This window comes from Manacus vitellinus, unplaced genomic scaffold (genome assembly GCF_001715985.3).
Source record: "Manacus vitellinus isolate BGI_N305 unplaced genomic scaffold, ASM171598v3 scaffold_17_pilon, whole genome shotgun sequence".
NCBI classification, from domain to species: domain Eukaryota; kingdom Metazoa; phylum Chordata; class Aves; order Passeriformes; family Pipridae; genus Manacus; species Manacus vitellinus.
Genome location: NW_021939256.1, coordinates 7,409,606 through 7,434,033, shown reverse-complemented (window position 1 = coordinate 7,434,033; position 24,428 = coordinate 7,409,606). Strand labels below are relative to the sequence as shown.

At 37.0% G+C, this 24,428-nt stretch overlaps 1 protein-coding gene across 1 annotated transcript in view; it reads right to left on the bottom strand.

The window, feature by feature from the left end:
- Positions 1 to 24,428, bottom strand: part of MOCOS (molybdenum cofactor sulfurase) — a 341,863-nt gene that overhangs the window by 42,461 nt on the left and 274,974 nt on the right. Inside the window, exon 8 of the mRNA XM_029958899.1 lies at positions 11,454 to 11,653. Within this exon, the coding sequence (XP_029814759.1) occupies positions 11,454 to 11,653 (200 nt within the window). The remainder of the gene's footprint in view (positions 1 to 11,453; positions 11,654 to 24,428) is intronic.

Sequence of the window (24,428 nt, the reverse complement as noted above, 5' to 3'; positions counted from 1 at the left end):
AGAAAAGCTTACTTAAATAAAGCACATCTTTAAAATTGCCATAAGGAGCAATAATGGATATTGAGTTCAGAGTTATGAAATACAGAATGTTGCTTGCAGCTCTGTCTGTAACAGTGGCAGCTGACTTTTGGGAACCAGTAATACATTCATTAGTGAAGGCACAGAAGCATGAATGGTACTAGTGGTAAGTACACAGCTTAATGCACTCGTATTGTCAGTTTTGGTGATTCCCTGGGTATGATATTTGGAACTGTTGGGCCTTAGTCTTTCAGAGCTTAAAGGCAACAATTAAATTGCAAAACACATGCAGAAATCTTGCAGTATTTTTACTGATTTCAGTCAATGAGGACATGATAATTAAGACATCACTACGTAAGTCCCTTCTGCCTCTCGGAGCCCCTTGACACTCATTACTTTTTCTGAAGCTCTTTACTGTGGGCCTGGTCCTGTAGGGTGCCTCACACCCCAACACTTCTGATGTCACATAATCTTGACTTTTGACAAGCAAAAGGTGCTTTTCACACTTCCAAGCCATGGTCTTCAATTCTAATAAAGATACGTTAATAAAGCTCACCCAAACCAATTTTTTTAAAACAGTTGCTTTTTTCTCAGTGAGCTTTCTTTTAGTATTGTCAGATTGATCAAATGTTAACATTTGGGGTTTCTTTCATAGTTCCTTACCTGATAAATAAAATTTTTTTTTCATCTAAAAAATATTGAAGTGGAGAGCTTTCCGCCCTCCTCATTTTAATGCATTACCCTACAGTAGTCCCCTCTTGAATATCAGGTATTCTAGTTGACACCCAGCAGCTGGAAAGCTCTGAAAATAAATGAGCTTCTGGTGTGTTCTGCTTTCTCATTCCCTGTCAAACAGCTGCACTGGAAACTTTTCTGCTTTTGCTAAATGGCTGACTTCTGCTACCCATTTACTTCAGGGCCTCTGGGACAGTCAGCTGAAAGCTGTAAGGTTTTCTCTGGTTTCAGGTTTCATTGAAATACATTTGAGAATGATACTTGCTGTAGGAATATATATACTAAGTGAAAGTAACTATTTACAAACAGCACGTAATTTTGCATTATTCCTAATCAACTAAGTCTAAGACTTTCACAAAGAATGATGATTTCTTTAGAAACCCTTGCTGAAGTTATTCCCATAGGATACAATTCTGTAGTTCTTATTCAAGCAAGTACTTCTTATTTGTGTAAGTTATTTTACTGAATAGCACAAGAATTATTCACATAAATAAAGAAACTTTTTGTAATACATCACGAAGTGTCCTGAAAAAAACCAAACATATAAGTCAATACTGGCAGGTACTGTCCTTCAGGAATTGGGATTGGGATTTCTCATTCTACTTTCAACAGTGTCCAAATATCAGAGCAGTTTGTATGTCTGATGGATTTGCTCATTACAAGAATTTCACTGCACATCACTGATGGCTGGTTATAAAACAGGCTTCATGACGCTGTTCTCCACATCCACTGATAAATTAATTCACTGATTCATGGCATGGAATTGGAAAGAAAGTAAGCTAGCTCTTTCTGTCATCCAGCATTTGACTGTGAAACGCTGTTGCTGATGCAAATGCATACTTAATCTTGTTTAATACAATTTAATAAGAAGTAGGTCAGAAAAAAAAAATCAGCACTTGTTTCCAAATCATTGGGGGGGAGCATTTTAGTTGAGTTACAGTATCATTAAACTGTTTTAACTGCATGGTTTCCTGCAACAAAGGCATTTTTTCCCATCTCAGGGAAATAATTTCCACCTGGGCAGGTTCCCTCAGTATTGATGAATCTGATCCTCTCAGTTTTGAGTCTCCAGTTGTTGAGATAGGTTTAAACTAACTGAAGAGTGGATGTAAATCTCTCTTCGGTCTACATCTATTCATCACTCACTCTGAACAAAATCTCCTTGGTAGAAGGCAGTTAAGTATTAGACAGAGATATTGAAATTTACTGAAATTTTCAAATTCAGTGTCCTGATAGTGTAAATGCTAGCTTATCGGGAACCTTGCAGTTGATGTGATAATTTTCTCTGCTAGTTTTAAAGACAATCAAATACCAGGTAAGACTGCAGGGGAGAGAAGCAGCCTGGAAATTTCAGCATAATTCAGAATGTGTGAGTTGCCACTCTGCAGGAATTCTCACTTGGAAGATGCGATATACATAGCAAACTGCAGATCCTCCATGCTTAAAGGAGTGACAATAACTTTACATTTCTGACAACCAGAAGCTAGAAGATTTGCGGATGAGGTGGCTCATCCCCAAAGAATGAAAGGGAAGAAATGAAATACAGACTTTTTACTGGATGATCTCACATTTCATCTGTTTATTTTTTCCAGCAGTACATGCAGTGAATTAAGGCATGGACTATTTGAAACATGTAAACTTCATGACTCCAAAATCCAGCTGTTTGAAACCGAACAAGCTGATGAGTAGGCTAAACACTTTGATTTTGTTTCTTTGATTCTTTGTCTCAATGGCCATAGGTCTCTCCAATCAATTACTTTTTTTTTTCAGTTCAAACTGCATTAATTGACAATGAAAATCTGGTTTGCTATAGTGACACCACGAAAAGGATGGATTCCAGGAAGAAAAGAAAACAAAAGGAACTCGAGCCCTCTGTGGTTTCCTACCTCTGACTTCAGCAGAGCATCCCCCTGTGAGTCATAGGAAAAGGTTCATATCTCTACAGCCCATTGAGCATTCCCAGCTATTTTGTAGGCTAAAGGCTTTGGGTCGAACTACTGCTAGTCAGAGATGTGGAAGCCAGAGGAAAACCAAACAGAAGAAGACTTAGCTATAACTCATATCAAGAGATATAAAAGGGAATGTAGCAGACTAACATAAGTAGAAAGAATGTCTAGGAATTAAAATGTGCAGTGCACGATACTAAGAGTCTAGTGACACAGATTTGTGTCCCAGTCAAAATCTTTTCCACCTTTTCCTCCCTTTAAATTGCTTAAATTCTGTTCTGTCTGTATTTATCCCCTGAAAATGGGATTGTAAGGTTAAAATCCCATGATGGACCGTGTTAGAATATTACTTTAATTATGGCCATACAGGGTCCTATACAGTATTGGGAGAGAGGGCAAGGGCAGGAAGATGCAAGCAAGGTAATAGAGAAGGTGGGGCCAGGCTCTCTTTGTCTTCAAAGGATTCAGATGGTGGACTGAAACCAGACACTGCACGCATTCAAAGGCTGCTGATCTCCTTTTACCGAGATGAAGGAAAAGGGAATCTAGTGGAAACTGCCAAAAGTGCAGTCCTTTTGCTACTGGCATGTGGTTTCTTTTTATATTTCTCCCATGTGATGAGGTCTATAGATTAGAGCCGCAGTTTGGCCCTGCTACTAAACAGAAAATATTTAGCCTCCCTCATTCATCTGAGATTCTTTCATCTAAACAACTATGAGCATCTTTCTTTTATCTCCTTTCGTTTCCTTAGCAACATGCAAGGACACTCCAGAGAAGCAGTGTTAGGCAACACCTTCAGTCTAGGTTTTCATGAAGCTTTTTAACTTTCATCAGCTCTGATGAGCAGTTTAATAGTAGGCAATTTCGAGCATACTAACTCACATGTGTCTTTGTCTCCAGCAAGGAGATATTACAAAAAGCAAGTCAGCTTATACTCTGTCACTACTACCTCAGCAAGAAGACAGCTTCATTACCAACTAACTACTACCAACAACATTTATACATTAAGTCTCTGAAGTATAGCACTTCCTTATGTTCAGCCACTGATTCCCTACCTAGATCAATGAAATTGCCTCCTGTATTGTGAGCTCCTTTTTGTGTTTGAGTACCCAGTCCCATGTAACCAAAGCAAAGATCCAGATTGTAATGATTTCTTTCCAGTTTGAAGCAATAAGGTGCCATTTATTGACAAGACAGTGTTGTTTGCTGCATTGCTGCTATCTCCCTGCTTCAAGACATTCATAGTACAATTGAAAACTAATTGGAAGCAAGGAAATCAGTGGATGTTCAACAGGAATCTTCATAACAATATTTTTATCTTTATAATCCTGTTTGCATTCTATTGTGCAGGTCCATCTGCCATCCCTGGCTTCCTGAAATCAATGGCTAAATCCATAGCTAAAATCAATAGCGAGTAATCACCTCAGCAATTTTTAGGTAGCTATTGGGAAGACAGCCAAAAATCCCATTAAGCAAGTTAGAGAACACTGTTCTTTCCCTGAGTCATCAAAATTAATATAATGAGTGGTTATGCTTCTAAAAGCATTAGTGTAACTAGCTCAGAGTCATATGGCCACCACTGCAAAGGCATTCTTAGCTGGAATTAACAAATGCTGTATTTCCATTTTCTGTGGCCCAGATGAAAAAAAGCTGCACATGCCACTTGCAAAACTGAATGACTGTTTTGCAAGGAAGTAAAAAGAAACTGATGAAAAAAGAAGAAAGGATTAAATTTGAAGAACAACAAAGATCTCTTGCTTAATAACTTTCTATGAAAATTTATTTCACATAGATTAAATGAATTAGAAAGTATCCCTCCTCATTGCTTAACAGCTACCCACTTTCTCCTGTAGAGATATGGTATGAATTTCCAAAAAAGTACTGGCAGCTACCATCAGGCTCTGATCAGTAGTCTGATCCAATTGACCTGGTAGCAACTTCCTGTGCCTGTGAAATGCTGTAGCTCCTTTTCACCCCCACTTTTCTAATTCTCATTTTGTTATTGCACTAATTCCACACCTATACACCATATGTACAGTGAGCTGGAGCTGATCTACTAGTGAAACCAAGAGTATTATCTAAGACACAAACAGCAAGTATTTCAAGAAATCTACCCACTTCAGGTATTGCATGGTCCCTTTTATCATGTAACGATTAGCAGTGATATGAATATGTATTGAACCAGCTGTGTGTATATAGAAATGTATCCGCCACTTGATATCTGAAGATTTGCCAGTATTTAACATATCTTCTCTCTACTCCTGTGAGGTTAGAATAAGTGGGGAAGACAAACACTGAATCCCTCAAGGTGACACTGAAAGCCTATAGCAGAAGTCAGGCATTTCACCTGGCCATTGCCAGGTCCTGGCTATGTATCTAAGTCCAGCTGAAACAACTCATTAAGACAGTACCTAAGGAAAAGGAAGGTCTTAAGTGAACATCATGACACTGAAGCAGAGAAAGTGTACTTTCAGTATGAAAGTGCTTTCAGAGCTGGCTGTCACCATGTTATTTACCTAGAATAACTACTTTTATGTGCATTTCCCAACCTGCCTCACATCACTTTGTCCCATGTTACTTTTGTTTTTAAACCTGTCCAAATACAAACAGATGGAATAACTTCTACCTGCACATACTGCTCTGTTTCTTCCCTGGTTACTCCTCTACCATACAACACTGTTTGAGGCTGCTTGTTCAACTCTTCCGCTACCTTGGATGTCTGGAATCCTCTTTGGTTCTCTTTTCCTGCCCAAACTGGTGTCTCTTTCTTTGCCCAGTCCATGTAATAACAGACTTGAGCTGCACTGTGAGAAATTTAGGTTAATTGCTAGGAAATATTTTGTAGTACTGAATATAGCTGAATTCCAGAACTGAATTGCCTCTGAAGGCTGCAGGAAAGTTCAAGTAAAGATGACCATGCAGTCCTAAGGTCTATTTTTCCCCCTCCATATCTTCTCAAAACAAAAGGGATGAATTCAGCTTGGATGCTAAGCTGCTTACAAGGCAATTCACTAACATAGGATGCTTTGGATACAGAAGGATAAATGGGGTTAAAAACAAAACAAAATTTCTTTTGTTTATTGGAGGAATCTCATTCTGGTTTTGTCCTCTTCTTATACTCCTAGCATGTACTGAGGGCAGAAAGAGGTTACCAGGGAACAGTGGTTGTCACAGTGAGTGGCTGGATGTAAGTGATTCAGGGCCACACATTCTGATGGAATACACTGATCTTCACTTCAGAATGATAGGAAGCAAAGGAAGGAATGGAAAAAAAACAACGGTGTGTCATTGAGTTGATCCTTCCATTAATTTAAGGGCGGTTGAGATAGAGAAAGGTGAGTGAGACAGCAGGCACATGCCATAATAAGAGCAGTCATCAAATTGCATTATGGATTTATGCTGAAGGGACACACACTAGAAGTTATCTGCTGAGAAATGTTGATTTTTTTTCTTTTAATTGAGAAATGGGTGAAGAAAGTAAGTTCAAAGCCTAGACCTCCCTTCCCTCTGTCTGGATTGATGAGAGTGAGCCAGGACATGCTAATGTAGGCTCCTAGACAAAACTGATTATAATCTCTGCGAGCAGGGTTCTCAGTCTAGAGAGGCAAAACTCATTCATATGCAACACTGCAGAAGAGTCTTCCTTAGGCAAACCAAAATGTTTACACTCTCTATCTTTGGCAGCTGATTCCTGTTTTAGCAGCTTGTCTATCACACACAAGTGTGAAGTGGTAGGCAAGAAGGCTGAGACTGCTAATGGACTGATGCTCATTCCCTTCCTGACAGGATTTTTAGGAGACATGCAAGCATATATACATATACCAAGACACTTTTGCAGGTGAGCCAATCACAGCAAGTTACTCCTACTTAGGTTCAGGCTCCAAGTAAAGGAGGCAGTATGAAAAACCAGAACATGTATGGGTGCTGGTAATCCACAGATGAAATATGAAATTATGGCCATTTTTCAAAAGACAGCTATGATGGTTTCCTGACTTTTTAAAGCCTGTTAGGTACAGGAGGAGAAAAAAAATATTATCTCCGAACACCAGAGCGAAAAAAGAAAAAGTTTGATAAGGTAAGGGCTATTTTTCACTTGGGGCAGAAAACACTGAACTGGAAGGTGTGACTGGCTAAGAGCTCTCCAGTGCATGCAATGCAACAAATGTTTCAGGTGAAATTCCATCTGCCCATCTGTGCCTCTTACCCCCTTCCCCTTTTCCAGCTTCCATACTTACTTTACAGAACAAAATGTGAAAGGATTATAAAATTACTCTGCAATTATCTACTGAATGTACAAAGAATATTTCACAGGTCTCTGTTCCCTATCAAAGAGAAAAATTTTATGAATAATATTAGCACAAAAGGTGCTAATAGCAGACATGGTGGTTTGTTTTTTTTTTTTACATCTGCAAATGGAAGAGAACATTCAACAACATTTTCACTTTGACCCAATTTATAAGAAATCTACTTTTTGTATGTGTGTATGATTGATATTTCAAATCAATGTTGTTTCCTTACACCTCTTTGGCATTCCAACCAGGCTGGAACCTTGTAGAGTCCTGTGCAAGGTTTTGATAAAAAAGATGGCCAAGACGCAAACCGAAGCTGAGTCACTGCTGTCAGTGTTCCAGAGGTTGGAAGGATATGGGGATGTATAAACACATGACATTCATGTATGCTAAAGGCTGCAGACACTCATTGTTAATAAATGAGCTAATGATGATTCTGTGTGAAAAGTCTGCAGTATTAGCTCACCACCAAGCATATATGTAATGCCATTTTTTTGTGACATCACAAATCTCCTTTAGTATCTAGGTCTAGTTGCTTCTCTTTTTCTGGTAGCCTCACAGGGAAGCAGAAGACTGACAGTTTGCTGCTTTAATGTCAGCTCTGCTGCTTCCATCCTGTAGCACTGAGTTAGCTGAGGTCCTTCATCTCTAGCCCTGCACCTTCACACCTTTCCAAACCACCAGTCTCTCATCTGTCCACACTTCATTAGCAGCAAAAACTATAATGCTGGAGAATTATCTGTTCTTAGCTTGACAAGAATATATGAACAAGCCGTTTGGCAAAAAGGCCATCTTTATGTCCTGGGCCTGTCAAGTATTCAATTTACCCCCTGTTCATAAGGGGCTTTTTGGTGCTGCAGTGCAAATAAACACATACCAAAATGACAGATGTGCTGCTGCAGAGGACAGGCAGCTTCTGTGAAAAGAATACAGATGTCCTCCTAAGTAATTTCAAGAACAAATTACTACCAACAGTAGTCTATGAGACAACTTTACTGACGGAAATAATTTTCATCGGAATTATTTGGTGCAGCTCAAAGGAGGAAATTTAATGCAGTTTTAGTGCTCAAGACAAGAGGTTTATGGAAATTTAAAAACTGTAGTAGTTTTATTTCTAAATAAAGAAATGTTTAATGAAAAATCTGAAGAAAAACCAAAGCCTTGGAGTGACTATTGATGTTTAGAGTCTGCTAGTCCCTCTTCTTTAATTGTTTTAATTGTCATTTAGAGAAAAATAACTAAAGTAGTAATTAAACTGTCAGTTCAACCAATGATACACATAGTGTGCAATGCAAGTTTATTCCAGGTATAATATTCTAAAACAGTGTTACCCTTTATCAATAACAAAGGAACATTTAAAGGAAAAAGTAATAGCAATTCAACTAATTTCCATAATTATTTCAGTCCCACCCTATCACATCTTTACATCCAAATATTCTATATCATATATACTGGGACAAGAGGCTGTAAAAATTGCCACCACACCTAAGAGTGCAAGCATGGTATGGCTCTTTGTGTATCTCACTTTAATGAAATGCTTTCCTTTGATCTTCAGCTGCAATGGTGGTTTTACTAAAAGACGAATCTAAGATTGTGGCTCTTTCCTGTTGATGCAATTGACCCCATGTATGTGATTCAAGAATGTTTGTGTTTAGTGGCACAACCTTGTTAGCTATGGTAATTAAACCCTGATAACACTGAGAAATGGATTTCAACCACATGAGCAGGTAAGAATAGCTTTCCTCCCCATTGCTACACAGATGAAAGACATAATTTTTTCTCAGGTTTCGTTTTTCAACAGTAGTGTTAAATGTCATGTATTTCACTACACGCCTTTCACATCCTAAATATCTTGGGCTTAGTTCAGAGTTTTGAATATCATGCCAATTATGTAAATCTTGAGGCTTAAATGTAAGCTTGGTATCCTCTGAAGACAGTGTCTACTTATGAAGTCGTTCTTGCCAATCTCAAATGTTCCAAATAAACTGCTGCAAGCATAATATTTTCTCTGGAATCAGTTAGTCATATTGTCCTTTTCAAGCTACCAAATGTTAATGTCTAGTCACACTGTGCCTTATAATAGGCAATGGGCACATAACAATTGCTTGTCAGAAAGACAAATAGAACTGGTTTGATGCCTGGTTATAAGTAATTAATTATAGGTGGAATATCATCCATAAAGGAATAGGACATTCTGTCATTTCTCTTTTAATATACTAGCTGAAAAACAACCTGAGTCATTAATTGGTGTCCACTAGTATTAGGCATGTCAGAGAGAAACACCATCCGATTTTCCCTTCATTAAAAATTCCCAAAAATGTTTTCTGGGAGCCTTCTGAAACTGTGTTCTTCTAACTCCATCAGATTGCATTTGTAGACTACCCAGTAAATCCACATAAATGTGCAGACCACAGATGACCAAACTAGAGGACACTATTTCACTTCCAAAACATTCATGAAAGTAATGGATTTAACTTTGATTTGAATAAACCTATCTAATTTTAGAGATGCATACAGGTATAAAGATGGGATTGTATATTGTTATTTCAATGAAGCTTACTTTCTGATGTATGTATTTTCTTTGTAATCATAAAGAAGAAGTAGCAAAGATTTTTCTCCCTCATAAATTGTATAGGATGTCTATGAAAGAATTTCATTCCATAATAAAGACAATTATATATACATCACACATACTGTAGCTTGGGAAAGAATAATGCTGTTACTTGTTAATCTCTAAAAGTCATTAAATTGCACATTGTTTTAATTAAACAAAATAATCTAAAAGACACTGCATATGCCAGAAATTACAAGAACCTGGTGAACAGTACAGTTGAGATGATAGAGATCAATAAAGAAGCTTTTTATGAGCAGCCACTGCAGCAAACAGGCATAGTAGAGGCATAAGACTATAGAAGAATTTTTTCTTCAAGGGAACAGTTGAGTTTAAAAAAGTGAAACAGGGATGAGCCATTTTTACTAAGAAATTGTGAAAATCAGAACTCAAAATACAGTCTTTGGTTTTAACCAAAGAACAGAAGCAACATGAAAGCATTTTCCAAGTGTTTTACAAATGCAGTTATGTTAATATCTCCAGTCTTTTCGGAACATTACCATACATATTCAAGATTACCTAAATGGCTAATTCACTCCTAAAACATGGAATGCTTTGAAATGAAATGTGGCGAACATTTGTCACTGTTTGGTAGCATTTTCTGAAAAAAGCTGTATGTTAAGAAGAGCATCTTGAGTACTGTATATTTGCTCATCCCATGTTCATCAGGATGATAAATGCCTTAAAAAAAATGTAAAACTCCACACTGACAGGCTACCAAGTAACTGCTTCAATTCTGTTTTCCCTTGTGTATATAAGGATTTCTTCTTGTATTCTCATAGACGTCTCCATGTTCCATTCATTATCCCATTCTTCTCCTCTCTGGCAGAATAGCGTTAAATACCTTTTGCAGCACTCCCATTCTTTCCCCAATGGTCCAGAATTATCAGCTCCAGGAGTAATGCAGCTCTGCCACTACTGCTGGCAGAGGGGGGTAACTCCCGAGACAGATGTTATTGGCAGTTACTCAGTTATTGACAGTTTTTAAAAAATCAAGGCCATACACTTGAACTTGACTTGTGGGCTTATTCAATCATCAGCCAACGAAAAGAAAAGAAGAATTAAGCAAAACTAGAGCTCTGTGGTTTTTCTGACTTCCGCTGATGAGCAAGTGAGCTACTCCATCCTACATGACCCACCGCCTACATGGTGCACAGCCGTACACACAATTATGGTCATACACCATTACCTCTCTACTGAAGGGAGAAAAGTTTAATGAAGTTTTATCTCAAAGATACTTGGTATACCTGATGGATAAAGGCTAGAAAAAACTGCTGGGAAAGACAGCATTTAAGGATTTTTTGAGCTTGAATCTCACTCTTTACACTGATCATTTAACTTTATTTCATGCTTCCTCAGGAATATTACAAGAATGTAATTATCAGAACTGAAGGGAAAAGAGAACTCCTCTTTCATTGGTGACTGCAATATTCTGAGATATTTCACTTGTATGTCAAATTTCCAAGGCAGTCTCTTTATCAGCTTTTCCAGACTTGGTCTTCAATTCCCAATTTTGAGTACTCAAGAGAAGGGAGCCAACAAGAAATCAAACTGCCTAGTCAATATATCCTGTTAAAACAGCCCACTTCCAAACTTCCTACTTGTGGAGTATTAAATCTGTAAGATATTGCCTTTGGCTATTATGTACTTTTTATTGTACTAGCACCATTTATTGGATTTTATTTCTGCTGTAAAAATGGTGTGTATATATGGTGCAGAACTATGAAGAAACAAAACCAAAACCTCAGAAGGGAGTACTATAAATAAAATGTTTCTTTTAGGATAAAGAACAATATTGTGAATATGCTTAAAATACAATCATAACACTCAAGTTAAAACAAGAGAAAAACATACCTGTGAAAAGCCGAGCACTTCTCCGTTTTCATCGAGCACGTTAAAATTAATGATTGGACCCTGGACATCAGGACTGCTGAAGTCTGTATCACTGTAAATGTGAACTACAGGAGCCCCATTGGCATATTTTAAGTTAGAAAGCACAGTATAGGTATAGTGAGCTAATGTAAAGGTATGCTGTTTTATTTTCTCCATTCCACCTACAAAAGAAAAGTGCACATACATGTGAGATGCATTATTTTTAGGACAATGTAAAAATAGGATGGTTTTTCAGAATGGGGTTGCTGTAAGGTAATTAGCATGAAATTGGTAGGTTTGTGTTTCTTTAAATGCTTATACAATTTGCAAATGTTTCTTTCCTCATATAGAAGTTTCAGAAGTACTGTTGCACCAATTTATCTATAATTAATCTACTGTAGAAAGCTAGAGTTACAATGAAATGAATTCACATTAATTACAAGATTTTTAGTTCCAGTCTATACATAAAACTAAGATATTTTGGCACAAATGAATTGAAAAGCAAGTTTTTCTCCAGATCGAACTCTGGAGATCATGGGAAGGAGACATCAATCCTAACACAGCACAGAAAGCAAACTGTTATGTCTAAGATAAAATAATAAAATTCTAAATGGAATGAAAAAGTAAAAATGTAATTCTACAAGGAATTTATTTGAATAATGAAGAATTATTCTTCCAAGACTGTATTTTTTTTTGTAGAAGAAAAAGGACATTGTAAATGCTTCATGGACTATACCCAGGCAATCTAGTTGCTCAAGAGAAACTTCGCAGAGAAGTTTTCACAGAACTTGGCCTGGAAAAAGCATAAAAAGGAAATATGTGGCTGGTTTTTATTTTGTTTTGTTTTTTTTTTTCTTTGTTTTATTCCCGCTCTACTCTGAGTAGTTTGGAAAAGAGAATTGCAGAGAATTCCTGACATCTCTGCTCTCTGAGGAGAGGTTGTGTCTTTGCTAGATATCCCTGTTGAAGTGGCTTCTATGTACACTATGTATTGTGCTATGGTGGGCCTACATCATGTATAAAAAAAAAAAACAAAACAAAGAAACATTTCCTCAAAGACCTCTTGAAGTAGAACAGCATTTTTCTGGGTTTTAGACCCAGAGTATTTTCTGTAATGTTGAGCATCCTATTTGAGGCACATGAGTATTTCTGTAACTAAAAAGATGTTTGACATTTTATTTTACTTTTTTTTCTTTTTAAACTATAAATCTTACACTTACTTTTGTGCATGCCACTTTTATATCTGAGTATCTGAAAACTTCTAAAGTCTGATACAACCACCCTTCCTAATTTGTTTGTTGACTTTTGTGCCTTTATTCATAAAAAGACTGTGTTGTTTATGAATGTATATAAAGGAAAAAAAATCTTTCTCCAGATATACAGAAGAATTGCACTGGTGTCTGTTATTTCACTTTTCTTCGAGTTTCTGTATTATGTGTTATCTCCTTTAGATAAGCTAGAAGAGCAGACAGTAAAAGCATAGAAACAGACTAGATATAAGGTGGAAGTACATTCTTGGTGCTAAATAAAGAGGAATAAGATATTTAATGAGACACTAGCATGCAAAGCACTTGCAAGGAACCATGCCAGAAGCTAATCAGTACAATTTCTAGATGTTAGCCACAGTAAACTTGGCAAGCATCTCTAGAACATTTTGGTCTGAAAGATGATTTGTATTTTCAGAGTCTTTGAGAATAAAAGATAGCCTAGTCAGAGACGTCCTAGTCATTGTTTGGTAGAAGTTAAGAGTCTTGAAACAGTAAAAAGGAAAACCAAAACCACACACACACAAAAGTTATTTCTGAGCATTTGCCAGAAAGTAGATGTATTAAGAGAAGTCTCTGCCTTGTCAGTTTCTGAGACACCTGTAATCTCCCGATTCAGAGCTTCTCCAAATTGTCAGGAATCTTTTAATGGAAGATTAAACTACCATCCTCATGATTTGCTGAAGAAATCTCTTATTCAGAAATTTCAGTCGCTCATTCACAGCAATCATCCTGCTGTCATTTCTATATTGTTTTCAGCTACTCTCCTTTAAAGTTGCTTAATCACATTTCCTTGTTCATTAGTGAGAAGCTGATGAGCCTTTTAATTATTTATTCTGACAAATTCAGATGCAATAGCCTGCAGTTGCTTTCCTGCCCTGTGATTGGAGAGAGGAAGCTGTGTTGCCAGGGTCCTGTATTTTTAAGTAGCAGAATAGGTTGTGATTAGGTCTGATGTCACAGAAAACCTTGTGGAATAACTCTCAACCATTTGAAGTTTGTTCTGATGGAAAAAGGGATATATTCAGAAAGTAGCTCTGATTTATTTTTATTTTGTTCAACAAAATTATCCATATTATGTCCTGCATAAATCCAGTGCTTACCTCATCTCCCTCTCCTATCTAGGTAAAAGAATCTGAGGAAGAGAAAATAAAAACCAGAACAAATCTTTGGTCTCTAACATGATCTAAGGACTTGCATTGTTGCATCTAGTCCCATATTTGGGGTGACAAATTAAAACTCATTTCTTGACTGAGCCTGTCTAAGTTAAATGTGAAAGTGATTTTCTGTATTATGTTTTACTTGGTATTTATTAGCTTATTGCGTTCCTGCATTTTATCTTCTCTCTGTACAGAACTCAGGTTCTATGAACAATTCCTTAACTCTGAACACTTAGAGACCCTTGCCTAGCTACATGTTTGGGAATAAAAGCAGTAGCACATCTTAAGCCTTTTGGAAGATTTACAGTTTGCAAAATCATTGATACATCATCTTGAGAAGGTGCTGAGAAGGACTCAAGTGCCCTGACGCCCTCTCGATTTATGGATTTTATTCCCTATCACTGCATTGTTTCATTAAGATGAGTTGCATGTAGTTGCTCCAAAAAATTATTTTAAAATTAAGAACAATTTATGCATTCTATAATTTGGATCAGAATTAATGTGATTTCTAAATTACACCAAATGAAGTCCATCTAATACCATTCATTGTATTTATGTGTGTTATATGTATAGGAACACATTCAGCACAAAGAATGCTCACAGTCCACAATCTGGACTCATTAATGACTTACTTCTTCCCATGGCAGAAATGTAAAGACTTCTCTGTTAAAAGGGAAACTCCTGCATTTCTGTTGATTAATATGCCTCTTATTAATTTTTCCCCACGTGTATGTTTTGACATTACATTAAGCCAGACACGATCATTTAATTAATTCTGCTTCCTAATAGCACCAAATTTTTTACATGGTTTGTTGCCACAATAAATGCCATATATTCTTGCAGTGGCAAAGTCTTCGAGCAGAAGAGACTGACAAAGAAAACTTGTGCTTCTGTGTACTTGTACCCCCTGCCAAAGTATTCTAGCAAACCTATGGAGATGCTGTTAAACCTCCTGTTGCTGATGAATGTTTGCACACTACAGCATCCTGACAGGTTAGCGCCATCTCAGACCTACAATCCCATCCTATACCTCAGTTTGTATATTGTTATGGAAACTGTTATGTATACTGTTCCAGTATGGAAAATTCAGAGTGCCAGTGCACTGACTAACCCACAGATAAATTTACAGTGTCAGTTCTTCCATAGGACTTGCATGTGTGCAGATGCCTATCCACCAAGACTGTGGGACAGTTCAGCCATCTGGAAGAGAAGGGTAAGTTATGTCACATTTTCAACAGGGTGCAAACTGTGTGCATGCAAACTAAGCACAATTGTCATCATGGTATTGTAAATCCACTGCTTGGCTTGTCTGGTGATAACATCTTGTATTTGCATTACCTCTAATCAGTGAAGAATGAGATAAACAGATGTCCAATAAGTATTCAGTAAAGAATGCCTTTGAGTTAGTTTTGCATTTGAGTTGGTTTTGCATTATGTAAATGGTAAACATGTAATGGCATATCATCTCCTCTCTAAAAGAACCAGGATTCCAGCAGCCCAAATGTTCAAATGCTAGTTCTTCCTGAAAGAACTGTAGACAAATAGGCATATGTCAACATCTGTAAATGATTTTGGATAAAGAGATTAAGATAAAGCAGATACTGAAATTGAGCCTCTAGAGTGAAAGCTCTGATGTTTAAGGTTTTCAGACTGTACTCAGAAACCTCTGTGATCTGCATTCCAATACATTTTTATCTCTCTTATTATGAAAAACTAAATACTGAAGATAAGAAAGAAGAGAGCCATAAATCAAACATACACTTATTGTTCTAACTTGCTGTGAAAAAAACACAGAAATCGAGGTTTAAGTGAACAAATTCTCTGTCACTCCAGTAAATCCACGTATATGTTTGGATAAGAAAAAGATCAATCTGATTCACTACTCTTCAATATCACCTAACAGAAAGCAATGAGGCAGAGAAATGATGAGCTGAAATCACAGCAAACCAATCAACAGGAAGTGAAACCAAGATGTAGCCACCTTCTAATAGATCCCAAACAAGACAGATCACTCTGTGGGACCTGTGAGTTAATGTGCTAATGAAGCCATGGAACCTGGAAATCCTGCCAAACATTTGGAGCCCTTCCTTCACTTCCTCCAAGAAGCGTACATTAAGATTAATTTCTGAGCTTTTCTTGATGTTCTTTTATGCGTAGAACTGAATGTCTCTGACTGAAATCTGTCATCTACTTACTGTTATTCTGCCCAAAAAAAGAATATCTCTTGAGGATGAACTTGGCAATCATAGCTTCATATATTTCCTTCGCAAATGCGAATGCTTTGGCTTAAAACCACACAAAACAATATTCTAAACTTTGCTTATTTTAGCAATCCTGTTTCAAACGAAACACTGCAAACATAAAAATGAAATATTCATAAGATGATCCAACCCCCCACCCCCAAAGTGCAACCCTGAAATGTTATAAATAGAATATAAGAAAAGGAAATTATGAGAAGAAAATATAATCAGCTTGATAAAAAACATTCATCACTCATCCTTTGTTATAGCTCCTACATTCATCAATAAAAATAATAAATTTACACATTCTTGGTGGGTTTTTCCCTCCTAAATTATGAAAATAGCTGTCCTAAGTCAGACCAAATCTTGCTACTGCCTGTCTCCCAGAGTAGGAGTAGCAGATGTCTAGAGGAAAAAATATATAAAAAATGTATGTAATTTCTATTGTAAGTTACCATGAAATAAAAAAAAATATAAACAAAACCACATGAAAATGAGCTCTCAGGTAGGCTAACAGCAATTAAACATTACTTTTAAAAACAGAACTAAGGGTAGAAGAATACTTCATGGAACTTCAGCATTAAAATTAATACACTAACATTTCCATAGAGTCAACAGAAAAAAGCTCTTGCAGTATTGGTCATTACCAAATCTCATTCACTAAAATTCAAAATAAAACACTGTAAATGGCTTATCACTCAATTCATAAAAATATCCATCATCTACACTCACAGAAAATGTGTAAGGCATGAACAGATTGCAAACCCATTGTTCACACTGACTCACATGACCAGTCCAATCAACTAGATCTATAAAACACACATCATAAACATTGGTTTGGGCAACACAAAAGTGGGGTGAACCACGACCCTTCCTTCAGCTAAGGTGACTGCATGTGTGAGCAAAATGCGTAAAATCTGTGTCCTCAGATGTCATTGGTATTTGCAATAAAATAATACCTTGTCATGTAGGCTTCTTTCTAAAGTTAAGATGTAACAAACAGAATTGCAGAGAAAGAAAATTTCAGTTATGAAACTATGTATTTTTTTTCTAAAAAGGATATAGTTCTGTTTGAAAACACATAATGAACTGGCAAGAATCCATCTCACAAGATCAGTGTCCAAGTTGAAACTTCAGAGGGACTCCTGCAACCTAATTATGTACCTTCTGTGTGTCCAAAACAGAGAGCCATGTTACACTCTCAATAGTACTAAATCCATGCAGAATTCAATGGCTAATAGGGGGGACCTTTTACTCTCTCAACACTAATTCTTTGCATAATAGCTTAAATCCTTTTATTCTCCTCTTCTCCCACATCATCTCAATAGTTTAAGACTGTGGGAAGCAACTGCTTAATCCTCTATTCAGAATGTTATACCGAAACCAAACATGAAACACATATTCAGTGTTTATCTTAAGGAACAGAAGGCTCTTTGATGCCTCATCTCCCACTTCTTTAGAGCAGCTAATTCAAGCTCTGTTTTCACACAGTGAGGTAGTTTGAAGTCTTTGTTCTGAATAAAATCAGCAGCACATTCTGAAAGAAGCAGCTCCTGATTTTCAAACATTATATGAGGAATACTTTGTTTGTTTTTTTTTTCAAATTTCTTGGGAGTAGCATAAGAGCAGGGAAGTTGTACATGCCAGCTATCTGGCTCACTTTTAGTATAGATATCTTAATTACAGGTACAATTCAATTTCAGTTAACTGTTAATAGCTGTCTAAGTATTCAGGTAGCTCTGAGTAAGATAAATTTAGTTTACTGTTTGCTATTATGAGATTTCTCTTTTGAGCAAGTGGAGGGTATGTTTATCTGTCCATCCTTTTTTCTTCCATGTGCCCAAGCCATACTCTCAGTATAGATAATAATTTCAGGATGACTTTACAAACCACAAAACTAGCAACATAAAAGATGACTGGGGAGTCTTTCTTAAAAAGGCAGAGTGCTTTGCACAACTCATGGAAGCAACATTCAAACTGAACCTCTGGAGTGAGCCCACAGAGGATTCTGTGAGAACAACAGAATCATCCCTGAAAGTATGTATTTATGTGATACTCACATTTTACCTCTAAAGGCTTTATCTCCCAAGGTTCTTCTCAGTCCAGCAGAACAACTTCTGCTTATGATTCTGTCATCTTAAGGACAAAATGCAAGAGAAGCTTGTACTATAAAAGCATATGAATTCTCCTGGCAACTGTTAGAAACCTGAATGTTACATACAGGTGTTTTTTCTGCTTTATTCTAAAAGTGTCTCTGTCCTTTGTTTAATGGAGTCTTCTATGCACAATTCCTTGAAGTCAGCATGTGAAAGCTTTAATACTGCTTTTTTCCTGATATTTTTAACTCTCAACAACTAGTCTGCTAATGTAAAGCAGAGCATCTTTGTCTCAAAGCTATGTAAGATGGGGCAGTCAGTCTTATGTTTTCAAGTCAGTAAGACTAATTCAGGTCTGACTTTGCATGAACATTTATTTATTTATTTATTTACTTACTAACTTACTTATTTGAGTCAGCAACAACTTTCTAAGCACTGCAAAATAGCTGGAGCAAAACCTTTGTCATCTTCTGCTCAGTCAGAGACTGATACTATCATCAGGCCTGCAGTTAAGCATAATTTTTCCCTCAAATAACTTTTCTGTAAGACCCAGCTACCAGTGCTACTTGATGGTCTCATGACTTTCTAATGTCTGCACAGTTTTGTGGATTGTTTGTTTTTGTTTTCCCCTGAGAGGAGCTGCAGACCAATGGATAAAACAACTTGCACTAAAAATAAGCTGAATATAAAGATAAATCCAAATTTTTCTGTGGGAGGAAAACTCTTCCTGAGCACCAAGAGAATTCTTTCTTTAAAATATTATGAAAACCCAGACAGCTTCTTTCTTTTTCTTCCTAAGATGAGAGATCCCAATCTAAAGCCTTGCTAGGACATAAATCAGTTCTGCATCAAAGCTCACCATGCCTGCATTAGGTGAAGAAGAATGGTTAATGCTGTGCCCAGAACTCACACCTCAGTACCCATTGGTTTGACTCTACCTCCCTATGGGTTTTGTATTAGTAAAACTTTTAACATTTCTGGAATATTTCTGTCAGTGAAACACTTTGGTGCCCAAGGCAGCATATCGATTTGCAGTACAGATTTTCCCTAACTCATAATTTTGGTTGGACACCTTTCCTCTTTTTCTCTGACAACCTCTGAACCAAGGCTGTTGCTGCCAGTGTATGAAGTAGTGGGGATACTCCATGTCTGCTCTTGTGCAGCCTTTGAATCCCACTCTCTCTAAGTCCCCACAGAACTTTCCCATCACAGCAATACAGAAAATACCATAAATTCATTTAATCAAATCAAGAATCAAAATACACTAAACGAAAAGTTTCCAAGGACAACTTCTAAAGCATGATGCTGACTACTGATGGAGCAAGGAAAAAAAATCACTCAATTTTCCCATTCTCTATCTGTAACATTCAGGAATACAGGAAGTCAGTAAAATAATTTTTATCCATTATTATTAAAAGAACAATATTCTCCTTAGTGAAATTTTGTATTTATTGACATTCATAATTTTCTGATAGCCTGAAAGGATGTTTTGCCATTTGTTTTGCATTCTCAGACTAGGTCTCTGCTGGTACTGTTATTATAATACTACCATGGAAGGAATGGTGTCATTTATGAAATGGAGGTAATAAAGCAGATACAATGAATTCTAAAAACTGCCCCGAAATTTCCTTTATTTGATGCCTTAATCATAAGTAAACATGCAGTCAATATTGAAAAGTGCTCTGGGTTCTGTGATCTCATGCTAAATTGAATCATACCAAGACTTACCCCAGGCTTTTCAACCAGGCCAATTATTTTATTAATTATGTATAATAACACCACAAAAGAGACCTGTAGCTAACATTTCAGGAATCCTTGAATTCTTTAATTTTTCTACTATGATTTTTATTGACCCTTCCCTCAGGTCACAGTATTAACTCTGCTTTGTTTCGGTCACTGTTCTTGTGAGGACCGAAAGGTGATCCACTGACACACCTTCCCTCATGTGGCTCTCTTTTCTTATTGGACATGGAAGGGTCAGATCTCTTGAAGTTCATTGGTGAGTTTGTGAGATGTGTGAACACACATATCATTTCACAGACAGTAAAAGGGTAAACTGAGAGCAAAAAGTGGCTACTTTGGCACAATGTCACACACTTTCAACACACAGGTTGAAGCAATGATTTTACAGTTCCAGACTCACTTCTCAATAGCTAGTTCAATAAAAGTAAGATGCCAGTATTCTTAAAGTATAGCCATTGCTGTGGGACACTCAGTAATAACTTCTGTAAAACAGCATCAGAGTTTTTATAAGCAGAATGTCCTGCAGTGTTAGCTGGCATAAATTAACTTTTGGCAGGTTGCCATTACATTGCTCTTTCCTATGAGCTTCTGAAACCCACTGCACCTAGAAGATTGTATAGTCTTCGAGTCATGGGGCTGATGAGCAATATGATAGTGTGGTGGACAAAGACTGACCATCTGTAATTTTGTAAGCACAGAATAGGTATTTTATCAACTGTAAGTTCAGTGAGCAGATCTACTAAACAGAAAATTGGAAGAGAAATCTAAGGCAGAAAATATTAACATTATGAAGTAATTTATCGTAGTTTTTCTTCCTTTTAAAGACTGTAGGTAGTGTGCATCAGAAAAAATAATCACTCTTGGTATTATATCAGCTTCAATAAGCTATAACACAAAAAATCAGTCAAAATCTGTACTTCACATTCAGTTCAGAAGAGGTGAAGTATTTCAAGACATGAGCAATTCTTATGTGTTCCACTTGCTGCCTCATGCTGTAAATCAGGACCTACAGTAAACTAGGGAACTGCCTCTGAACACAGACTTAGACAAGGTTAAAAGAAAACACTGATGTGAGGAAGGCATAGGTGAAGGATGAGTGCTACCAACTCAGAGGGAGCCACTGTGAGAGAAGAGAAGCAAGGCAGCATGCACTTAGGAAGCCTTGGCCTTTTCCTATGGCAACCCAGCACACCTGAGCTCTGCAGAAGAGAGGCAAAAAGGGTAGAGGCTGCTGCTGTTCTGTCAAATGAGGGACTTTGCAGTTAAGGTGTAAACAAATGGTTTAAAAGAAACCCTTTTCTCCCATTGTTTCCATTTCAGTCATGTTTTACAATAGCAAGGCTTTAGAAATGAAGGTCCAGCTTGAAGCACTGTTCACAAAATTCCCTTTCCTTCAGGTAATAAACAGAAGGCAAGATGGCAGAAGTTCCCTTCCCACCATGTAGTGATGAAGCTACAACCCTCATGAGGAGTGGGGGTTCCAGATTCACTCATGTCTTCCCTTGAGGGTCTTCAGACTCTAGTTTGACACCAGGCACAACAATAAAACAACTTATTTTACTTCCCTGGCTTCTTTGGAGCTGTCAGTTTTTTGAACACTTTTTCTTACATCCTGACACATTATTATTAAAGTGGTAATATTGCCTACTGCTCTTCAGACTGTTCTACGAGATCCATATTTTAAGATGTTACAGAACACTATCAGGGCTAATGAAGGGAAAAATCAGAAATACAGCTCTTCTTGTGGTTTTTTGTTATTTAGTTATTATCTGCCCAGTATTTCTTTCTTTCTTTTATACAGCATATTTGCCAAAGATATCTAGAATGCCTTTATTTGATAAATGGAAATATTCAGTGAACAAAGCAATTTAAGGAAATAAATGCACAGATAATCCTTATTACTTTCTTTTTCATTCCTGCCCCACCAATGAAAAGTGAAGTCTTGCTATTGTAAATTAAAAGTATGACCATGAAAAGACTTTCATATTTAAAGTATCATGAAAGGAAAATCTTCAGAAATTACTCAGAGTATATACATCCATTATGCCTGACAGACACTGAGTGTTACTACTGTCAGCAAAGAGAGTTGACACAAGCTTAGCTGCATAACCTTTGGCTACACAGAGATGCTGAGCAACATGAGATATGCAGATTTCATAACATGCAGCAAAGAATCTGCTTTCATACCTTAGCCTTGAATTACAAAAACTTGTTGATGAAATACATTCATCTCTTTCTTTTTTTTCCCCTTCTTGAAGGATGCTTATCTCAATATATGAGATAATTTGAATGGCTTCAATGGCACACAAGACCTCCTCTTAGGCAACATTGTCTTGGCTTAGAGTCTCTAGCTGAGCAGTCAGGAGCCCTGTTTTGCAGTTGAAATGACTTAAGCCTAACAAAGACTACTATTTAGTCTATTTCATTTATTAAGTGCAACAGATATTCCTGTCTGAGTTGAATTAAACAGAATGGCTATTTCAGCCTGCCCAAGCTTCTAATATTTCTCTTGATTCAACCTCTCTACTATTCTAGTGACACAACCTTTCTGGACTGACCAGGCCTCTAGTAGTCTTACATACCTAGATGATGATCCTACAGGCATTACATCACCCTACTGAGGTACTTCACAAGAGACAGAAGACACCTAATTCAAAGCAGCAGCCAACTTTAGACCAATTAGTACTACAGTCATTAATCAAACTGTTCAAACATTTGACTGCAAACCCAACAGGAAAACTTTTATAATTAAGAAGTGTGAATTTCAATGCATGGCAATGCATTTAAAGGCAGCATGTATCAAACATTTGCTTGGCTGCATTTCATGTGGAACTAGTATATTCATTCACCTCTCTGAAACTCTTCTGTCTTCTTGGATATGGCAGGATATGGGGAAAAGCAATATGCAAACAATCAGCTCTGTTTCCTTTCATGAGAACAATAACAGTCCCACAATTTTGTGGGTTCCCATCTGCAAAATCTTTTACTAGTACTCACTGACATTTTTCCATGAACCTCCTCAATAATTTTTAGAGTTCAAGAACATCCTCAATTTTATTATAAATGGTTTGAACTTACTGAGCAGTTTTCAATAGGAAAATTCTACTAAATCGGTGAGATGAACGGACATCAACCTTAGTGTATTACTTTATTTTAAGGTGTCCAAAAGGGACACCATGATCAGATGAAGCAGTTATCGGATAACATTATCTTAGATAGTGATATGGATTCTCTACCTTTTTCCATTTCATTGTAATACCCTTTATGACTCTCACTGGAGATCCTTCTCAAAGGAGAAGGCATCGATACAAATACAAAGAGAGGTTAGAAAGAAGCAGGATGAGCTGGCCTTCTGTGACCATGGCAGGCAGTCAACTTGAACTCCCCAGGAGACACAAAGCAGTACTGACAGCTACATAGCACGTCCTTTTTTAAAAAGGTGCTGAAACTTCAGTGGTTGGGAACTGGTCTGGGAGGTTTTTTACACTGGTTAGCAATTTTCCTTTTTCTTGTCTTCTTCCCTACTTCTTAAGACTATGCTTTCCAGAGTATGAGGAGACTTATCATGTGACATACCTCTTGCTTTCTAATAGTATTGTGTTCTATCTCTTTTTTTTTAATTTCCTCCTAGCTATTCTGATATCGCAACCTCCACATAGTGTTGAGAAGTAATACAAAAAACTATTTTTTTTCTCAAGAGAGACTCTCTACTGTCCCAGAAAGTTTTACTTTCTCACATGCCAACTTAAGTTAGATGTTAGATTAAAACACTCTACATACAGTTGAGGAATAAACAGATTAATAAATAGATAAGTAAATAAATGTTGGCTCAAGCACTTCTTTCCTTCTGTGTCTCTGAACATGAAAGAAATAAATTGATTAATATCCTGAAGTTATGATGAATCACACAGTTTTCTAGGATTGGGAGAAGTGGTGTTGAAACACTTCACCTCTCTTGAATAAAGAACAGCAAAAGAAAAAGAAAGGTACTATAAATTGAAGAGTCAGAAGCATTACAATTTTACCGTCCTGCTGAGATTTGACTCACCTGTAAGGTCAGACCAATCAATCGATCAAAAAAAACTTTCTTTTTGAGGCCTTGACAATGTGAGTCTTGCCAAAGGTACTCACTCACTACGGTTCTTCCCTTTTTCCTTTCTTTATTAGAATGATGCTGTCAAGTTCAGTATGTGATCTAATATAAAAGCTTAGATCCTTCTTTATCAGAGCAGATAACAAGAAATGTTGGTAACAAGACAGCATGTTGATTATTTTTTATTAAAAGCTGAACCTTGAAGGCTCACTTTTTTCAACAGCCAGAGACATGAACCACAGTCTTTACTTTCTTCGGCAACCATCAAACTTTGATGTTCTTGTAACATATGATGAGCTCTGTCACAGAGGATTTATTTGTTTCCCGTGTGTTAACCAGCTATTTCTTTTCCCTCATTTC